The 17,160-nt window shown below is 39.1% G+C and overlaps 2 protein-coding genes across 2 annotated transcripts in view; both read right to left on the minus strand.

The window, feature by feature from the left end:
- Positions 1-3,052, minus strand: part of LOC114486824 (uncharacterized) — a 6,784-nt gene extending 3,732 nt beyond the window's left edge. The window contains exons 1-2 of the mRNA XM_028493476.1: positions 1,895-3,052; positions 1,156-1,245 (exon numbers count right to left, since the gene is read on the minus strand). Coding sequence (XP_028349277.1) covers positions 1,156-1,245; positions 1,895-3,052 — 1,248 coding nt within the window. The remainder of the gene's footprint in view (positions 1-1,155; positions 1,246-1,894) is intronic.
- Positions 3,053-7,549: 4,497 nt separating this feature from the next.
- Positions 7,550-17,160, minus strand: part of EQTN (equatorin) — a 15,247-nt gene continuing 5,636 nt past the window's right edge. Inside the window, 5 exon segments of the mRNA XM_007130927.1 lie at positions 7,550-7,832; positions 8,327-8,480; positions 11,605-11,664; positions 12,931-12,981; positions 16,449-16,535. Of these exon segments, the coding sequence (XP_007130989.1) occupies positions 7,550-7,832; positions 8,327-8,480; positions 11,605-11,664; positions 12,931-12,981; positions 16,449-16,535 (635 nt within the window).

Genomic DNA, 17,160 nt, shown 5'->3' on the forward strand with positions numbered 1-17,160 from the left:
ACGGGCCCAGCCGCTCCGCGGCATGTGGGATCCTCCCGGACCGGGGCACGAACCCGTGTCCCCTGCATCGGCAGGCCGACTCTCAACCACTGCGCCACCAGGGAAGCCCTAAATAGCACTTTTTAACACAAAAGTGTTAAAGGAATAATACTTGCTGCAGTGTTTGTACAGTTTCTTTACATGTCATAAAAGAACTTCAGCATTTATAATATAAATTTACAAGAGGTTCAAATTGCTTTGAAAAACTACAGTCAATTCCCCTTACTCACGCTAGTTAAGTTCTATAGAGTCCTGCAAACAATGAATTAGCAAATACTGAACCATTGCTCCTAGGTGCAGGTGAGTATCTGGTCACAGCAGTTTCATCAACCAATGAATACATAACCTTGTTATATGCGTGTTTCTGTTTAAAGATACTTCATTTAGTATATACTGCTGATTCAACAACACTGAATTTGTGGTCAACAGCACTAATAACTCGTTCCTGAACAAAGTTGTTTAACACACACTTTCTCTGTAAGGCACAGCACAGCCTTCTTGCGCCAAGGAACACTAGACAGCACTATACCTGGGACCATTTTAAATAACAAAATCACCAACAAAACACACAAAAATGCAGAAAACATGGCACCAGACAGACTCTGGTAAGGACCTTGGTTAATAGTATGACAGCTGAACAAGAAGGCAGTGTTGCCTTGTTCAACCTTAGTTGGGAACGTGCATGTCAGGCGATTCAATTCAATTTTTTTTTTTTTTTTTTTGGCCACTGTGCCTGTGTACAGAATACCACAAAAGCATGAGTCTTGATTTTAAAGTTACAAATTAATTTTACTGAAGAGGCAAATTTGCAAATACAGAATCTGAAAATAATAAGGATTGACCATATTAATTTATAGTTAAAAGGTTATACAAAAACAACATACCTTCTTTTAATGAAAACTTTAGATAACGGGGGAGAAAAATGAAGGTTTCAGAAAATGCTTACAAGTAGGCAATAAATTTACTGACTGCCCACTTGTGCCCCCTAGTGGATAATAGGATAACAAGTACTGGAATATACTTAAAGCTTGAAATGACAAGGTAGGTACTTCATAAACTGCTGAGAGAGACAGGGAGGGTGGGAAGTGGGTGAGAAAGAGAAACAAAATGACTCACATCAAACTGGGCAGTGTGTGCAATTCTCCTTTTTGGTCCAGAAATGTTTTGGTAAGATTGCGTATCTAATTCCATTTGCTTTCCTGAAGGCTAATGGGAAAAAGATAAGACTTATCCAATTTCAGTGTAGTAAAAGCAAAGTTATGTTTCCTGAAGAGCCACAGAAATCCAAGCTACAAAATACTAGGAAAATTATTAAAACATAATTCAGAAAAAATAATTTAATTTGGATAATCTGACATGCATAGATTCCTATAAAAGATACCGCTAATTTGGAAAATCAACTATAAGTTACTGTACATAATACCAGGCTCTCTGGAAAATGTCAAGTCTGCAAGACATGATGGCTGGCCAATTACCAAGGTTTTGCCTTTTTTTTTTTTTTTTTTTTTTTTTTGTGCGGTACGCGGGCCTCTCACCGCTGTGGCCTCTCCCGTTGTGGAGCGCAGGCTCCGGACGCGCAGGCTCAGCGGCCATGGCTCACAGGCCCAGCCGCTCCGCGGCATGTGGGATCTTCCCGGACCGGGGCACGAACCCGTGTCCCCTGCATCGGCAGGCGGACTCTCAACCACTGCGCCACCAGGGAAGCCCTTGCCTTATTTTAATACATTATTAATCATAAATATTAGAAATATAAATAATAGAGGTTATATATTCTACAGAGTTTAGGATATAGACAATATATATTTAAGGGAAACCCCTTTAGACTTAGGAAAAGGATTTTTTAAAAAGGACCAACCTGCTTAGCAGTCTCTCCCTTATGAGCTTTCCTTCGTGTGAACTTATTGAAAATTCGAAGACATTCCTTCACATTGTTATCAGAATCAGAGAGAGTGTCATCTTCAGTACATTCCTTAGCAAAATCAAATTCAACTAATCTGTTGTCTTCAAAAGTAGTGAAGTCTTGACTGTCGTCTTGTACTCTCAGAACTTTGTCTTTCACATGATCGTCTGAATAAGAGAACCGGAGTTGGCTTGGTGAATATCGCCATTCAGTTTCTTCTTTTTGAGTATCATCAATTGTTTTTACATGTCTTCTGCTCTTTGGATAACTTTCATTATGACTTTCCTTCTGTATTTCTTTGTCACTGAGAGGTGCACAAGTTATACTTTCTCCTGAAATACAGACATGCTTTTCCTCACCATCGAAGCTTTCCATCTTAGAAATGTGGTTTTTAACACCACACAAGTTTATGTTAGTTTTAGTATCTAGTGAGGTTTTCATGTGTGATTTTGGTGGTTCTAACTTGTTACTGTCATCATCTGTTTGTGTGGTGAGTTGGGTTTCATCTATCTTTTCCTCTTCTATACCACTGATCTGAAGATTTCTCTCCTCCAGGGGCAATACTTGTATCTTTTCATCCATATTCTGATATTTAAAGCCTCTAAATGGTTTAGATTTCTTAGAAGTAGGAATGATTGGAGGTACATCCATTACAAGGTCATCTTCATCAGAATCTTGAAGATTTATTTTAATTCGTATTGGTGAAACATAAGGTCTTTGGCTCTCCAGGGACTTGTGGCAATTTCCACCCACAGATTTTTTCCAGAAGTGCTGCCTGTCAGTCTCACCCTGCTTTGCTTTAGATGCCCCAAGCAGCCCTGCAGAATAATTGAGCAAGGGATCATATTCAAGGTCAGTTGCTGGACATCTGTGGTCCATCACGTACTTTCTAGGCTGACCCTCTTTGCTCTTTGACAGTTCATTCCACTGTTCTTTTGGGAGCAGGCTATTTTCAGGAAAACCTTGTCTCACGTTTGTGTCACTCAAGGAGGCCACGGGGCTTTGCGATAGCTCTTCAAGTGCTAATGTAAGCCTGGAGAGCCTCTTCCGCTTTTCTGCAACCTCAGCCTTGACTGACTCGATTTCTTTGTTGATTCTTTCCAATTCTTCCATAGTTGTGCCTAGTGTTGTTAATGGAAGATGAGTTTACCTTTAAACATCACTTAAGATGAAAATGTGGACTCCAGTATATCCTGGACAATGAGTTTCCTATCACAAGGACATTAACTTTTCCAAACCCAGCCTTAAATGCAGGGAATTGTTGACTAACAGGTCAGTTCCTGGAATAAGAATGTCAACGGCTCTCACTGATTAAGTCTTTCAAATGTCTAGCTCATTCCCATGACTGATTAAAGTACATTCGTGTCTTATTACTAGAGTAACTACACATCTGTGGGATAGGCCACGTGTATACATATTAAACTGTGTCAAACATGACACGGTTTGGGTATACACTATTCACCTTATTATTTACCAAGCAGTGACAATTTGGTAATAGTTCAAATAGTCGAATGCCTCTTACACAGAACTGTACATAGTCTCACACACCAATACATCTCCTCTGTCACAAGAAAGTTTTTTTAAAACATTAGTTTTTTCTTAATTTAGTGGTTCCTAACATTCTCACTAAGGTCCCTGATATTCTACAGAATGCCTCAAACACCAAATTAAGCGAAACACACCCTTCCATAACCAACCAACCATTAAAAAAAACTTTAAAAAAAAATCAAAAAAATAAAATTCCAGACCAGTTGGATCCACACTCCTGAGGAAACCCAGGACAGCGACAAGAGATCAGGCTGCTAGTCATGGCTCTTCACAATACCTGGCAGCTCCTTCCTGACTTTTTACTAAGGAAATCCCCACCTCTTCCCTCTTTCCAAGATATACTTTCCGATGGCAATTATGGGATAATTTACATACTTCTCTCTTCTCCCAAACAAGAAACTTCAGATATGAGATGTCGTCCAAATTATACTCGTTAAAACTCTGAATTTATTTTAGATAACCTACATGTTTTGATAACACACATGTGCTTCCTCTTTACACAATGAGCTTTCTCCTGGCTTACTAGCTTTTCAATTTATCATTTGTTTTCTATTAAGAAATCAACTCTTGAAATCCAAAACAACGTGTGTAACAAAGGTGTAGGACATTTTGATGGAGAAGGAAAAAGGCGAAGAGCAGGCACAGAATGAGAACTATCCTATGTTCCAAACATAAACAAATGGATCTAATTTCTTTTTAAATAAACTTGGAAAGGGGAGTAAACTCTGGGTAACCAGCTAGAACTGCATTTTGGCATAAGCTGGGTTTTATCTGGTTGCCATGATTCAGGAAAGGCTATTTAAGCAGTGCGTTGGGATGCTATTGAAAAAACAAAAGAAACAAACAAAAAACTGTACTTTCCCTCCATGTCAGAAGTTTAAAATTTTTTTGCTCCATCAGAATCTAGATATGGAGGGCAAATTTTGAAGTCTGAGGCACACTCAAAACCTTCGCTCAGGCTACAGGTGATTGGAAACAGCTCCTTCTGATTTGTAAATCCTCTTCGCCACAACCGGGGTCCCACCCCACCCATCACCTTTCCCCAGAGCACAGGAAGCTCCTTAGAGTAATTCCATACTGGGGATGGATAACAGGAAGCGAGGATAAAACCACACAAGACCACGCACGTGCATCTTACTGTGCATGCCTTTCTAGGATCCCGCGTTCCCAGGAGCTGGCATCACCGCTCCGCACACGCAGGTCCACAGCACGCTTCACGCCCTGCCTCCCTGGCCACGTGACTTTGGCCCCGCCCCACTCTCCCACTCCCGAGCCTTGGGGGCGGGGTGGCCACCCGCGTAGATCCGGGCCTGGAAGCTGAGCTCTGTTTCTGGGGCGGAGATTCTCTGCGGATGACCAGCCTAAGCCAACCGTCTTCCCGAATGTCCCTGGGACGCCCCCCGCCTCCACGGTTTCAGGAACTGTGTGACCACCCAAAAGCTCTCGAAGAACGTCCTCAAACAGGATCTTGCATAGCACCCTCACTGCTCGGTATATGTCGAACACACTTGACGTGGGAGGGGCGAAGTAAGAGGGACTAAGGACTAGCCCTTAAGGCTCCTGAACCTGGGTGTGCGATGCTTGGAAGATTTACTCTTGGGAACTCTTAACAAGTTGGTTCCTCGTTCGAAGGCAAGTGCATGTTTTCCTCTCGCCCATAATAGCCACTCTATAGGAATTGCCCTTAAGTAGGTAGGTGGGAGTAAACAGCCCTTTTTGAGGGCTGGGGAAGAGACAGATTATGGGGATCAGAGAAAGGAAATGCAAGGGTGTTTCGGAATCAGGAGAAAACAAGTTAAAAAGGAACTGGTTTTATTTTGTCCTTTAAGAGGAAACAAACACATCGGAGGTCCAGACAACCTGTTTAGGAAATCCAGGTTTAGTAATGGCATGAAGGGTCAGCTGGGGACAAATGAAAAGACACTCCCCCTCCCAACACACGTACACACCAGCCTGGGCTGTATGACCCTCTCCTCACTTCTAGACTAGGGGAGGGGGTAGAAGAAAGTGAACTTCAGTAAGGACTACCTGACATTCTTCATGCCCCGCCCCCAATACCATGACTGCACTTTACAATGCTACCTACAATGGTATCTGCAAGTTATGCCAACTGAGGATGAGAAACCAATTTAAAAACTATATATAGTTAACATCTCTTTTGGCCATTTTAGGCATAGTAAAGCCATACTGAGTAACTTTCTCAAGGTACAGTACGTTAGTACTGGAGACAAAAGCAACCCTTACACCTCTTTCCAATCAAGAAAATTCGTGGTCCCTTCCAAGGGTGGGTGGAGTAAAAAGGTGGGAACGGTTGGTAGCCAACCCCTCCCCAAGCCCACCTGACATTCTTCCCACACGCCTTTTCTCACCCATGGATTCAACATGGCTCCGCTGCACTCCGAGCACCTCCAAGCTGCTGCAACGAGCTGCCTCACTCAGTTCCCACCGCATTTCCCGGTGCCTGAACTGGCAGCACAAACGCTGGCACCGACCCCCGGGGCTGTCAAAAGGGCATGGAAAATGGCAAAAGTAACCCGTGGAGGGCAGCATGGGCTACTGCTCAAGGCCACCGCCTCTGCCTCCGAAAATTGTGTGCACTGTTAGCAAAAGCAGGCAAAGCTTAACACACACACACTGCTACCTGTTCTCCAGCCAGGGTACCGCATTATATAGTCCGTTGCTACTCGAAGGCGGAGCTTCGTAGCTTTCCCAGCCAATGGGGAGGTTGGGGCTGGCGTCAGGGGAGAAAATAACGAGGGAGGGAAGGACCCAGAGAACAGATGGTAGGGCCGCGTCAGGTGAGTGTAGTGTGTGTCTGTCTTCCATGGGGAAGAAGGTTCATAAAGACCTAACCTACAGGTAGGGAAAACAATTTCCCAAGAGCTGAAAGGGCCCTTGGATTAAGGAATCTCCTGCCCTGTGGATGCCTACCTTGCTCCTAAACAACATCTTTTGACTTATAATAAGTTTGGCTGTTAGCCTTCATGGATCATGGAGAGAACCTCAGCTGTGAAGCACATCTAAACTTTGCCTCTCTAGCAGGTGATCTTAGGCAAGGTATCTGACTTAGCCGAGTTCTCCTTTCTTGATCTGTAAAATAAACTTGCCTTTCATAGGGTACTAGAATTCAGTGTGCTGTAATGTACCAAAGTGCCTATAGCATAAAGTAGGTGAGAATTTAGGAGGACAAGTTTCCCCTTCCCATCATCAACCCATATCCACAAAGGACCTGGTACATGTCCCTAAAATCCTTCCAGTTGAAACTGATTCCTAAAAGGGAAACAGTTCCCTATTCCATTGTTGTTCTTTGTAAACTGAAACTGAAATACTCCTAGGATAGATAGGCTCATAAGTCACTGATAACTTCAATTAGTCTTTGAGATGTTTGCTTTTCTTCCAATAGCACATACTGAGCCTGGGTGCTTGGGGGAAGAGAGAAGGAAGGGACCTCCAGCTCTAAAAGATTCAGGGTCCATGGATCCCCCTCTAGGAAATTACATGCTGGGATCCCTCCTTCCTTCCTTTTCTTCTGAAAAACAATGTTATCTCAAGTGGTTATGGATACTTTAGAAGGTCCTAAATCTTACTGTCCTATGAGAGGACCCTGATGACTTGGAAACAATTGAAGAATGCTAAGAGTCTCTAGTGCTAGTTTTGTCTCCTGATACGGCACACCTGTTTTGCCAGTAAAACATGAGCAGGTGTGGTTTTTTGGCTTTGGTGGTGGGGAGGGGCGTAGTTAGTAGTGATTACCCTGAAAGTCCTCAAAATGCCCCCAAGTAAGGTAAAAAACTAAACGTTCTCATTTTAAAAAGAACCAGCCTAGAATGAATACTTTCCTTAAGTCACTTTCTAGGATCATTTTTACATGATGAAGTTTTCCACACCTTAAGTTATTTCCTTCTGTGGTTTTCCATTAAATAGTTTTTATAGCTGAGAGATTTTTTTATTGAATATGCCCTCCTTTTAAAACAGCAGAAAATTTGAAGGTCTCAGCAGAGTTTCCAAATCATAACATGAGTGTCACCAAGATATTTTTTATGACCAAAAAGTTAAAGTTGTCTATTCATCAGTGGGTTCCTCTCTCTGTTCCTCAGTCTGTATTAAGTCTGACTCATCATTCATGCCTGTCTCATCTGAGCCTGTGGAAACCATGTCCGTTGTCCTAGATTTTGACCTTGTGTCTGATTTCCTTAATTCTGAAGAAGTGGTGCCCCAAAATGTGCTGCTCTCAGCAATCTTAGAAAAAGATGTGTCTGATACGCCTTCTGATGGATGAAAGTAAGAAAGAGTTGCCAGCTCTGGGTTAACAGAGTATTCACCACTCTGACAAACTTTTTTATATCTGAAAAAAAAAAACATACATCAAAAATTGTTTTTTAAAAAAAAATTGTTTTTAGTTGTGTACGTTTGCAGCTTGGCTTAGAAAAGCATCTTAAAGTGATATATGAATTCTGTCCAATGTATTAGCTATTTATTATAACACTATATAAATGAATGAAAAATGTTAGACCTTACACAGATGTGCTGTTTAGGACAGAGTTCATACCCTTTTGTTTCAAGGCTATTAAAAAAGAATGCATTTCTAGATTCTCTATATCCTTTCCAATTGACTAGGGTTGTTTCTATCTCTAGATGACTATTTAAAATATTGGGAAAAAGTCCAAGTGGGATATTCCCTGAGAGACAGCCCCATGCTCCTTTCCAAGTAGGGGAAATGGAGCCAAAATGAATACCTTATAAACTTGGGAGTCACGTTTGCCTAGCACTCTACTAAAGAGAGGAGGGTGGGTGTTTCCTCTCATGTGTTTTAAAGACTCCAGAGGTCTGTAGACTTACTTCATTGTCTTCATTTTGTACAGCACGGCACCACAGATCGCCAAGAGGATGACAAAAAGGAAGAGGGTCATCAACGAGATGCCCAGCATTAACTTTAATTTGGCTTCCTGTAGTTCTGCCAGGTTGTCTTCATCTGTAGCATTCACATCAGAGTCTGAGAGGAAAGAAAGGAAATGCAGTGGGAAAGAGTGACTGTTCAGCACGTTTTCCTGGAGGAATAAGGATCGCAAAGCAACTGAAGAGAAGCCTTCACCACCCGGAGTCTTCACTGAGTTCTCCCCGCTAACGTCATGCAATGCAAAGGAGAAGGCTATAGGCCACTCCCTATGACCAAGTACTCTTAACTTTTTTACCTTTCCCCTTCACAGCAATCTTGGGGGAGCTGTCCTTTGCTCTATTTTCCAGGATCACAGAAGTTTATGGATTCGCCCTTGGTACATAGTTAGTAAGTGGCAAAATTTGGTATCAAACCCAGGTTACCAGATGTTAAAATATGTATCAGACTTCCTCCCTGAATAATAATAAAAAAAAACAATTCGAGACTCTGAAGAGATTACTATTAAAAATGTGATGAAATTACACACAAGGGATTAGTCCTTAAAGAGAGAAAGATGCAATTCTACTGTTGGGACATGCATTGACTTTCTTTTAAACTAGAAGGACGATGTACTACAATGCTTTCTCCACAAGGCTTAAGAACTGAATTTGCGGGCTTCCCTGGTGGTGCAGTGGTTAAGAATCTGCCTGCCAATGCAGGGGACATGGGTTCGAGCCCTGGTCCCGGAAGATCCCACATGCCATGGAGCAACTAAGCCCGTGCACCACAACTACTGAGCCTGAGCTCTAGAGTCCGCGAGCCACAACTACTGAGCCTGCGTGCCACAGCTACTGAAGCCCACGTGCCTAGAGCCCGTCCGTGCTGCACAACAGAAGCCACCGCAATGAGAAGCCCTCGCACCACAATGAAGAGTAGCCCCCGCTCGCTGCAACTAGAGAAAGCCCACATGCAACAACAAAGACCCAACACAGCCAAAAATAAATAAAATAAATTTATTTTTAAAAAAAGAACTGAATTTGCCATTTTATTACTGTGATCCAATCTAGAGTACTTGATGTTAAAGAAATGGAAATTTAGTTAACTTTCTAAAATACATTATATAATAAAAATCATGTCTGGATCCAGAAACATCAAAAGTCTTTTTACTAAAGTAATGAAAATATATCTTTACTGCCAAATTTTATATCTTCCTGAATATATATCTGACTTAATAGGCATTTAATGGTGACTTTAAATAACCATGTTGCTATTTCTCCCCTTTCCCCCAACCTCCTCTCACCCAAAAGTTCCAAGGGTTTTCATGATTTTCTAGGTAGTGATATTTTGGTAAAGCAATGACAAGCTCCCATGTCTAACTCTCTGATATTTAAAAAACTTGTAATTGTCCAAGTGCAATCCTAGGCCAAGGGGAGTGAAATGTGCACAGTTGTCAATGACTGATATCTTGACTTTGAGGCAGATTATTTTGGGAATAAACAAATTATGTTAAAATGGACTGTGCTACTGAATTGCTTTGCTACTCCTTAAAAGGTTGTTTGTAAATAGGTGTGCTTATAGTACATTTTGTTTATCAAAGTGGTGGTCTAAACTAGAGAAGGGTTTGAAATTCCTAACCACTGGAAATTATAGAAAAGCTAATTACAAGTTTGGACAGCTTTTTTTTTTCTCTAAGCCTCAGTTTCCTCATCTGTAAAATGGAGATAATACCCACTTTCATGGAGTTGCTGTGAGGGCTGACATAATAATGTATGTATAGTGTAGTATGTGCTCAATATGTAATAGAAAATCAGTGATACTCATTTTAATTACTTGAAAAGACAAAATATTTCTAAAGCATTTGTCATTACTGTATATCACTTTTCTAAACAAAGAAGACTGACTCTGTTTCCTTGACACACTGAAAGGCAAGTGGCTGTACTTGTCAAATAATCCAGTACAGAATTGAGGTGACAGGGCTTAGATGTATTATCAGATGCTATTTCTTTTTCAATGTCTTTTTGTAGGACAGAGGTTTTGGGGAAATTAATATATTGCCTCGTTATGAAATTTTCCATCAGGTCAGGAATTCTTTTACTCATATAAATAAAATTAATCCATTAATGAAAACTACATTCAGTAGCAGGAATTCTTTCATTCCTTTCTGGGGGGAATACAAAGTGGTACAGCCACTTTGGAAGACAGTTTGGTAGTTTCTTATAAATCTAAACATAGTCTTACCACATGATTCAGCAATCACGATCCTTGGTATTTACCCGAATAAGTTGAAAACTTATGACTACACAAAAACCTACACGTGAATGTTTCTAGCAGCTTTATTCATTATTGCCAAAATTTGGAAACAGTCACGATGTCCTTCAATAGGTGAATGGATAAACAAACTGGTACATCCATACAATGGAATATTATTCAGTGATGAAAAGAAGTGAACCATCAAGGCACAAAAAGACATGGAGGAATCTTAAATGCATATTACTAAGCAAAAGAAGCCAATCTGAAAAGGATACATACTGTATGTTTCCAATGATTTGACCTTCTGGAAAAGGCAAAACTATAGAGACAGTGAAAAGATCAGTAGTTGCCAAGGATTGGGGAAGGGGGGGATGGCTAGGTAGATCAGAGGGGATTTTTAGGTCAATGAAGCTACTCGGTATGATTGTAATGGTGGACACAAGACATTATGCATTTGTCAAAATCCCGTAGAATTGTACAACACAAAGAGTGGACCCTAATGTAAACTATGAAGTTTAGTTAATAGCAATGTATCAATATTGGCTCATAAGTTGTAAAAAAAAAATGCACCACACCAATGGAAGATATTAATAACAGGGGAAACTGAGCAGGGGGAATATATGAGAACTCTGTACTTTCTACTCAATTTTTCTATAAGCCTAAAACTGCTCTAAAAAAGTCTGTCAATTTAAAACAACTGCATCCTAAATATTGTTCACTTTCCTACTCCTCCATTTGGTTTACTGTTTCAGGAATATAAGGTACAAAACAGGAAGATGGAAATAGTCATCTGCAATGTGGTCATTGAAGAACACTGTTTAGGAACCATAACTTTCCTAAAACTGTAAATGTCCTCTCTGGTATGATGTCAGCCACCATGCTACCTTCTTACATATTCTATACCTTACTGAGGAAAACAGTATCACCGTGTAGACACTAAAATGTGTGAAAGTATTTATGTTTCCCTTTAATTGAAGTATTTTGTTCTTACTTGGAATTGGGTGAAAAAATTGATCTCGTTGGTTGTCCTCATTGGTGGGAACATTTATAGCTGTTAAAACAATAAATTGGTGTTATGGTAAATAAAATTCACTTACTAAAATTATTGTGTGTGTATATGTGTGTGTGTATACAGCTTATTCTCATTGTTCATGGTAGTCATGGTAGTTAAGCTATGTGAGCACTGAATTAGTGAATACTGAACCATCATTGTTCCTAAGGGAAAAATACAGGGTTAGGTTCCTGTGAGCGTCTGGTCACTAAATTTTCATCAACCAATCAATATCTAACCTTGTTTTATGTGTGTGTTTCTGTTTAGAGACACTTTATTTAGTATATACTGCTGATTCATTAACATTGAGCTCACAATCAACAGCATTATAACTCACACCTACATGAAGCTTATATAATACACACATTTTTCTCCTAAGGTACATCACAGCCTTCTTGTGTTTAGGAACATTAAACAGCATTGTACTACTATACTTGGGGGGCATTTAAAATAGCAAAATCGCCAACAGAAAGCACAAAAATGTGAAACATCTAGCACTAAGTAGACCACAAAAAAAGGAACTTGTTTAAAGCATGAGAGCTGAAAAAAGAAGTCCTTTGTTCTACTTCAGCTGGGAACAAGAGCATCAGGCAATTAAATTTTTTTTTTGCTACTCTGTGTGTGTCCACAAATGACTGTGAAAGTTCTGCAAGTGGAGGGTTCCAAATAAATTTTAGATACAGGTAAATTCACAAATACAGAATCTGCAAGTTAGGATCCATTGAATATGGTATGTATTTTACATTAATAACACATGCATATATGTGTGTGATACGTGAATTATATTTATACATATATGCATATATAGATGATATGCATGTTACATTTATACATGCATACATACAAATGTTATGCATGTTACATTTATACATGCACGATTGTACATGTATGATTTATATATTACTTTTATGCATGCATATATTTTGATATATACTTTGCATTCATTCATGCCTCTCCATGTGCATACTGCTCCAAATACAAAGAGGGATTATATTGAGCAAGAGCCTTATTTAACACTTTTAATCATAAATTAAATGACTAGATTGCAACATTTGTAGGAAAATAAGAGTTTGGGGGAGAGAATCAGAAAATGTGTGACACTGATCAGCTTTCTGGGTTTGTTTTGCATTTGCATGTGATGATGGCAGCAAAATGTTGACTTATTAATTCTTAGTATTAGAACAATTTACACTGATCTTGGCTTTCTTACAGAAGACTTTAAAAAACCAAAACATTTTCCCAGCTACCTAACTACTATGAGTTTACCTTTAGCTAACATTGTCCAAAATGCAGGCTCATCTGGACTCTGGGTTGGTTCTGTTTAAAAAACAAAATAGAACATGATGACAAAATAAGGTAATTAGGCTTCAGTAAATTTTTGATAGAACATTCATTTGTTTGTTACTTTAGTCATCTAAAAGTTATACCTTGAGTTCCTATCATGTGCCAGACCCTGTGGTTGGCATTAAAGTTACAGAAATGAACAAAGTCTTATGCTCAAGGAACACACTCTTAATTTGGGAGGCAGACAAGAATCACTGTTAATTATGTTGCAGGGTAATGAGGGCTTTCATAGCAATGCACAGGTGGTATGCACAGAGGGATCTAATTCAACATGCAAAAGCCAGAAACACTTTGAGAGGGAGCCGATGCTCCCATAGGCTCAGTGGACTAGAGACTGTTTGCCAGACAAACTATGTAAGAGAGAGGTCATTCCACTGTGAGCAAACTCAGGTGTCATAAGCAGGTTTGGTAAGCTCTGAGAGCTTCAGGTAGTCTGGAGTGGAGAATGTGGGTGAGGATTGTGACCAGAGATGAGACTGGCAAGTTCTTCAATGGTCAGATCATTTCAGACTTGAATGCCTGGTTAAGAACTTGGAATATGACCCCAAACCTAGTAGAAAATTACTGAAGGTATTTAAGAAGGGGCCAACCAGGATGATCAGATTTCTATATTTAAATATATCAAGAAAGTGAATAATATTAGAGTAATCATATGAGAAACATACTTGGATTGCATGAACTGGAGAACATAGGGTTTCATGTAATGACAGTCCACTGCCTTCAGTTAGACCACTCCTCTTTCAAGACCTTAGAGGAGAGCCATCCTGGGTTGTTATGTTTTCACAAGTATTTTATAAGGAACAATATTCTTGTCAGAAAAAGTAAAATGATAATTTTGATTTTGTAAACTCTAACTCTGAACTTTCCCCCATTAATAATCTTAGGAAACACAAACTATTGAGTCTAAGCAGAAGCAAGTTTATTTCTCAAGCATGTGATTGTTACATCATTATTTTAAAATTATATTAAAATGTATTAAATATATTTATATAAATATATATTTATACACACATGATATTTTAGATAAATATATATTTAATATAAATATAAATGTAATACATTTTACTAAAATAAAGTTGTATTTTAAAAAGAGCTCACTTCCTACCACTTGTCAAGTAAATCTGAAAATTGAGTCTTAGATTTTTTTTTACCATTTAAAAGATGTTAGAGTGACTTTAAATTGTAGTAGTACAAATTCTTTAAGCATGTTATTACTTTACGAAATACTCAGATTAATGAAAGTTAAATTTTTAAGTCATATAATGATATGCTCCAGGTCTGACTACAGTGTTGTAACTTTAATACTGTGAATAGTTTTTTCAATAGGTTCTTTACTTTCTTCTTCATTGCTGACTGTTTCAGGAGGTGGTAATGTCGTTGTTTCGCTGACGAGTTTATCTACGAAAAGGCATAATGGATTATCAGCATATAAAAATATTGACTCAACATTTGTGATTAGGCATTTTTTAAGCTAAAAAAATAGAAGAAAAGGAGACAAAAAATATCAAAACGAAGAGAAAGATGTTGACATTTTCCTGAGATACCTTAAAGGAGGGGAAAGAAGAAGGCTTTGAAGAATGATGTTTGTGTGATAATGGGTTGCCTGAGGTGGGATTAATATGCCTATAATTTGCAAGAGTGAGGAAAAACTGGAAGCGTGGGGCCACAGGCTTCCTTTGACAGTACGGAAGATCTATTGGATGAGGGACATTGGCTTCACATGGCTCCCTGAACAGGCCTTGAATTGATACTGTCACTTCAGGACAAGTTGGTTGCTGGTCAGGGTGGTGACATGAAAGAGTTGTAACATCAGTGTCCTTGCAAACTGGAAACACATGTATGTTAACTACTCAAAACAGAGTTTTGGCCCTAAAGATTTGGGGCTACAAATCAAGGATTTTCAGGCCTGATTTAGTATATATCTCAGTCTACAATGTGTCCATCTGGAGGTATGTCAGCAAGAGTGTATTTGGGAACAATTGTGACTGAAGGACCATTGTTCTCCCCACGAAGTTGGCAATTTCAGTTAAATTGCTTCATATAGGAGTCAATAAAGTTCCATATGAAGTACAGGCAACCCCACTTCTAGGAAGATTTCTACTGAGCTTACAAACAGCACAGGTATCTTGTTGGCAAGGAAGGATGGAAAAAAGAATCCATTACCAGAGTTGACACAGATTCAGGCAGGGCTGGAACAATTGGTAAGTAATCCTTTAACTCTGCTATGCAACCCTCAGACTTGATTTTGGAGAAGAATGTCTGGATTGTCTCACTACTTCCTTGCTCTCATCGTTTTAGGGACTAAAAGAATTGTTAGTCAAATTTTTCTGGAGATTTCCATCTCCTTGGGGAGCTTGCTCCTCCAGAATGTCCCCGCCATGTCAACATGTCTCCTTCTGTTAGGGTCCCTTTTAAAATGGCAAAAGTTTCTTATCCCAATACAACTTTGACAATCCTTTGGGGACCTGAATTGTAGGAAGAGAAGTTAGGGTTTTGGAATCTCTTCCATGGGTCCTGTGGTCTTCAATAATCCATTTCCTAAGGGAATTTGAGGTACCTGGTCTGTTTAAGAATTGGCTCTGCCTGCGCGTCCGGAGCCTGTGCTCCGCAACGGGAGAGGCCACAACAGTGAGAGGCCCGCGTACTAAAAAAAAAAAAAAAAAAAAAAAAAAAATTAAAAAAAAAGAATTGGCTCTGTGTGTCTTATCCCAAACAGCTCAAGATGTTGTCTGCTGTGTGCAAGCAAAATTCCCATGAGAGGTTTGTCTAATTAATGTATGCCCTTGAAATGTCCCTATCCATTTGTGTCCCAAATTTTGGAATTGCTCAAAATATTTCATTATTGTCAAGTAGCTTTATTAATAATTAGGCATTGCTGAGTCTGGCTTTTCCCAATATTGAATATTGTCATAGCCAGAAATATGCTCTCTTGCCTTATTTATTTTCATCCCCTTTTCCTTGTCTTCTTGCCTTTCATAGATATGAGCTATAGACACTTCAAGGTGAAAGATGTGGTATACGTACTTTAGAGACTTTTAATGGCCTCCAGAGTCACATGCTGGCAACAGTTTTATCTATCAATAGTTACACTTGGTGGAAAGATGCAAAAAAGAAATAACATTTGAAGCTGAAAGTGCAAAGCAGAAAGAAGTAAAAATGTGGGTTTAAGAAAAAACAATTTTCTAGAGTCCTAAATTTAGTTATTTCGTTTTTCTTTCCACACAAACCAAAAATATGAGGCTAAGAAATATAAGAACGTCCTTGCCTTCTGAATTTATCAGTGCAATGGCTATGGTGGAGTCTCCCTATTTTAGGAACTAAGACTCCCTGATGACATTAGCTCCACTAAGACCGTTTTCCTATCCAATAATCTGTAGTGCTATTTTGAAATCTTGCTTTAAGGGTTCTTCATATTTGCAATGGTGCCTTTCAGTACTTACAGTTTCTTAGAGAAAAATTCAGGTCAGTTGTTGCTCTCACAGATATTTCAGACTGTGTGCCATTTGGATTTTGTGTTGTAAACACATCTAAAAACATAAGATCAAAATTTTTCAGCAGCTAGCTAAGTCACTTCTTGTTCCTTTTACATTTTTCCCCACCAGATTCTTTTTTCTTAAAATATATGCACTAACTAATTCCAAGAAAAGAATAATAAAGTATTTGAGACATTCTTCAGCTACAAAATAACAAGTGGGGCAAGGGTCAAAAATAAAATTCATGGGGAAAAAAGCCAAACTAGTATCCTTATGCTAACTGACTCTTTCTGAAAAGAAATTATTAAGGAAATTACAAAAAAACATATATAGGTGCATAATAGGTGCCAAAGGATTTGTAGATGTGTAATATTATCACTGTTTATATTAACATTGTCAAATTTTAGCCAAGTAAGAAGCATTCACTTGCCCTTGAACCTTCTGTTATACTGTAATAGTTCAGCTTAAAAAGCACATACTTCAATAACATCAAGATCTCCCCAATACATTCATATTTACATATGCACATAAAGAATCCTGCTCTTAAGAGTTGTCAGAATTACTGGTTGTAATTCAAAACTAATGGACATACCCACCCAACCAGAGTCAAGGTAAATTGGATCAAGATGCCAGACTGAACATTCATATGCATGTCTCCTCTTTTTTTTTTTTTTTTTTT

The sequence above is a fragment of the Physeter macrocephalus genome, chromosome 9 (assembly GCF_002837175.3).
Source record: "Physeter macrocephalus isolate SW-GA chromosome 9, ASM283717v5, whole genome shotgun sequence".
Lineage (NCBI taxonomy): Eukaryota > Metazoa > Chordata > Mammalia > Artiodactyla > Physeteridae > Physeter > Physeter macrocephalus.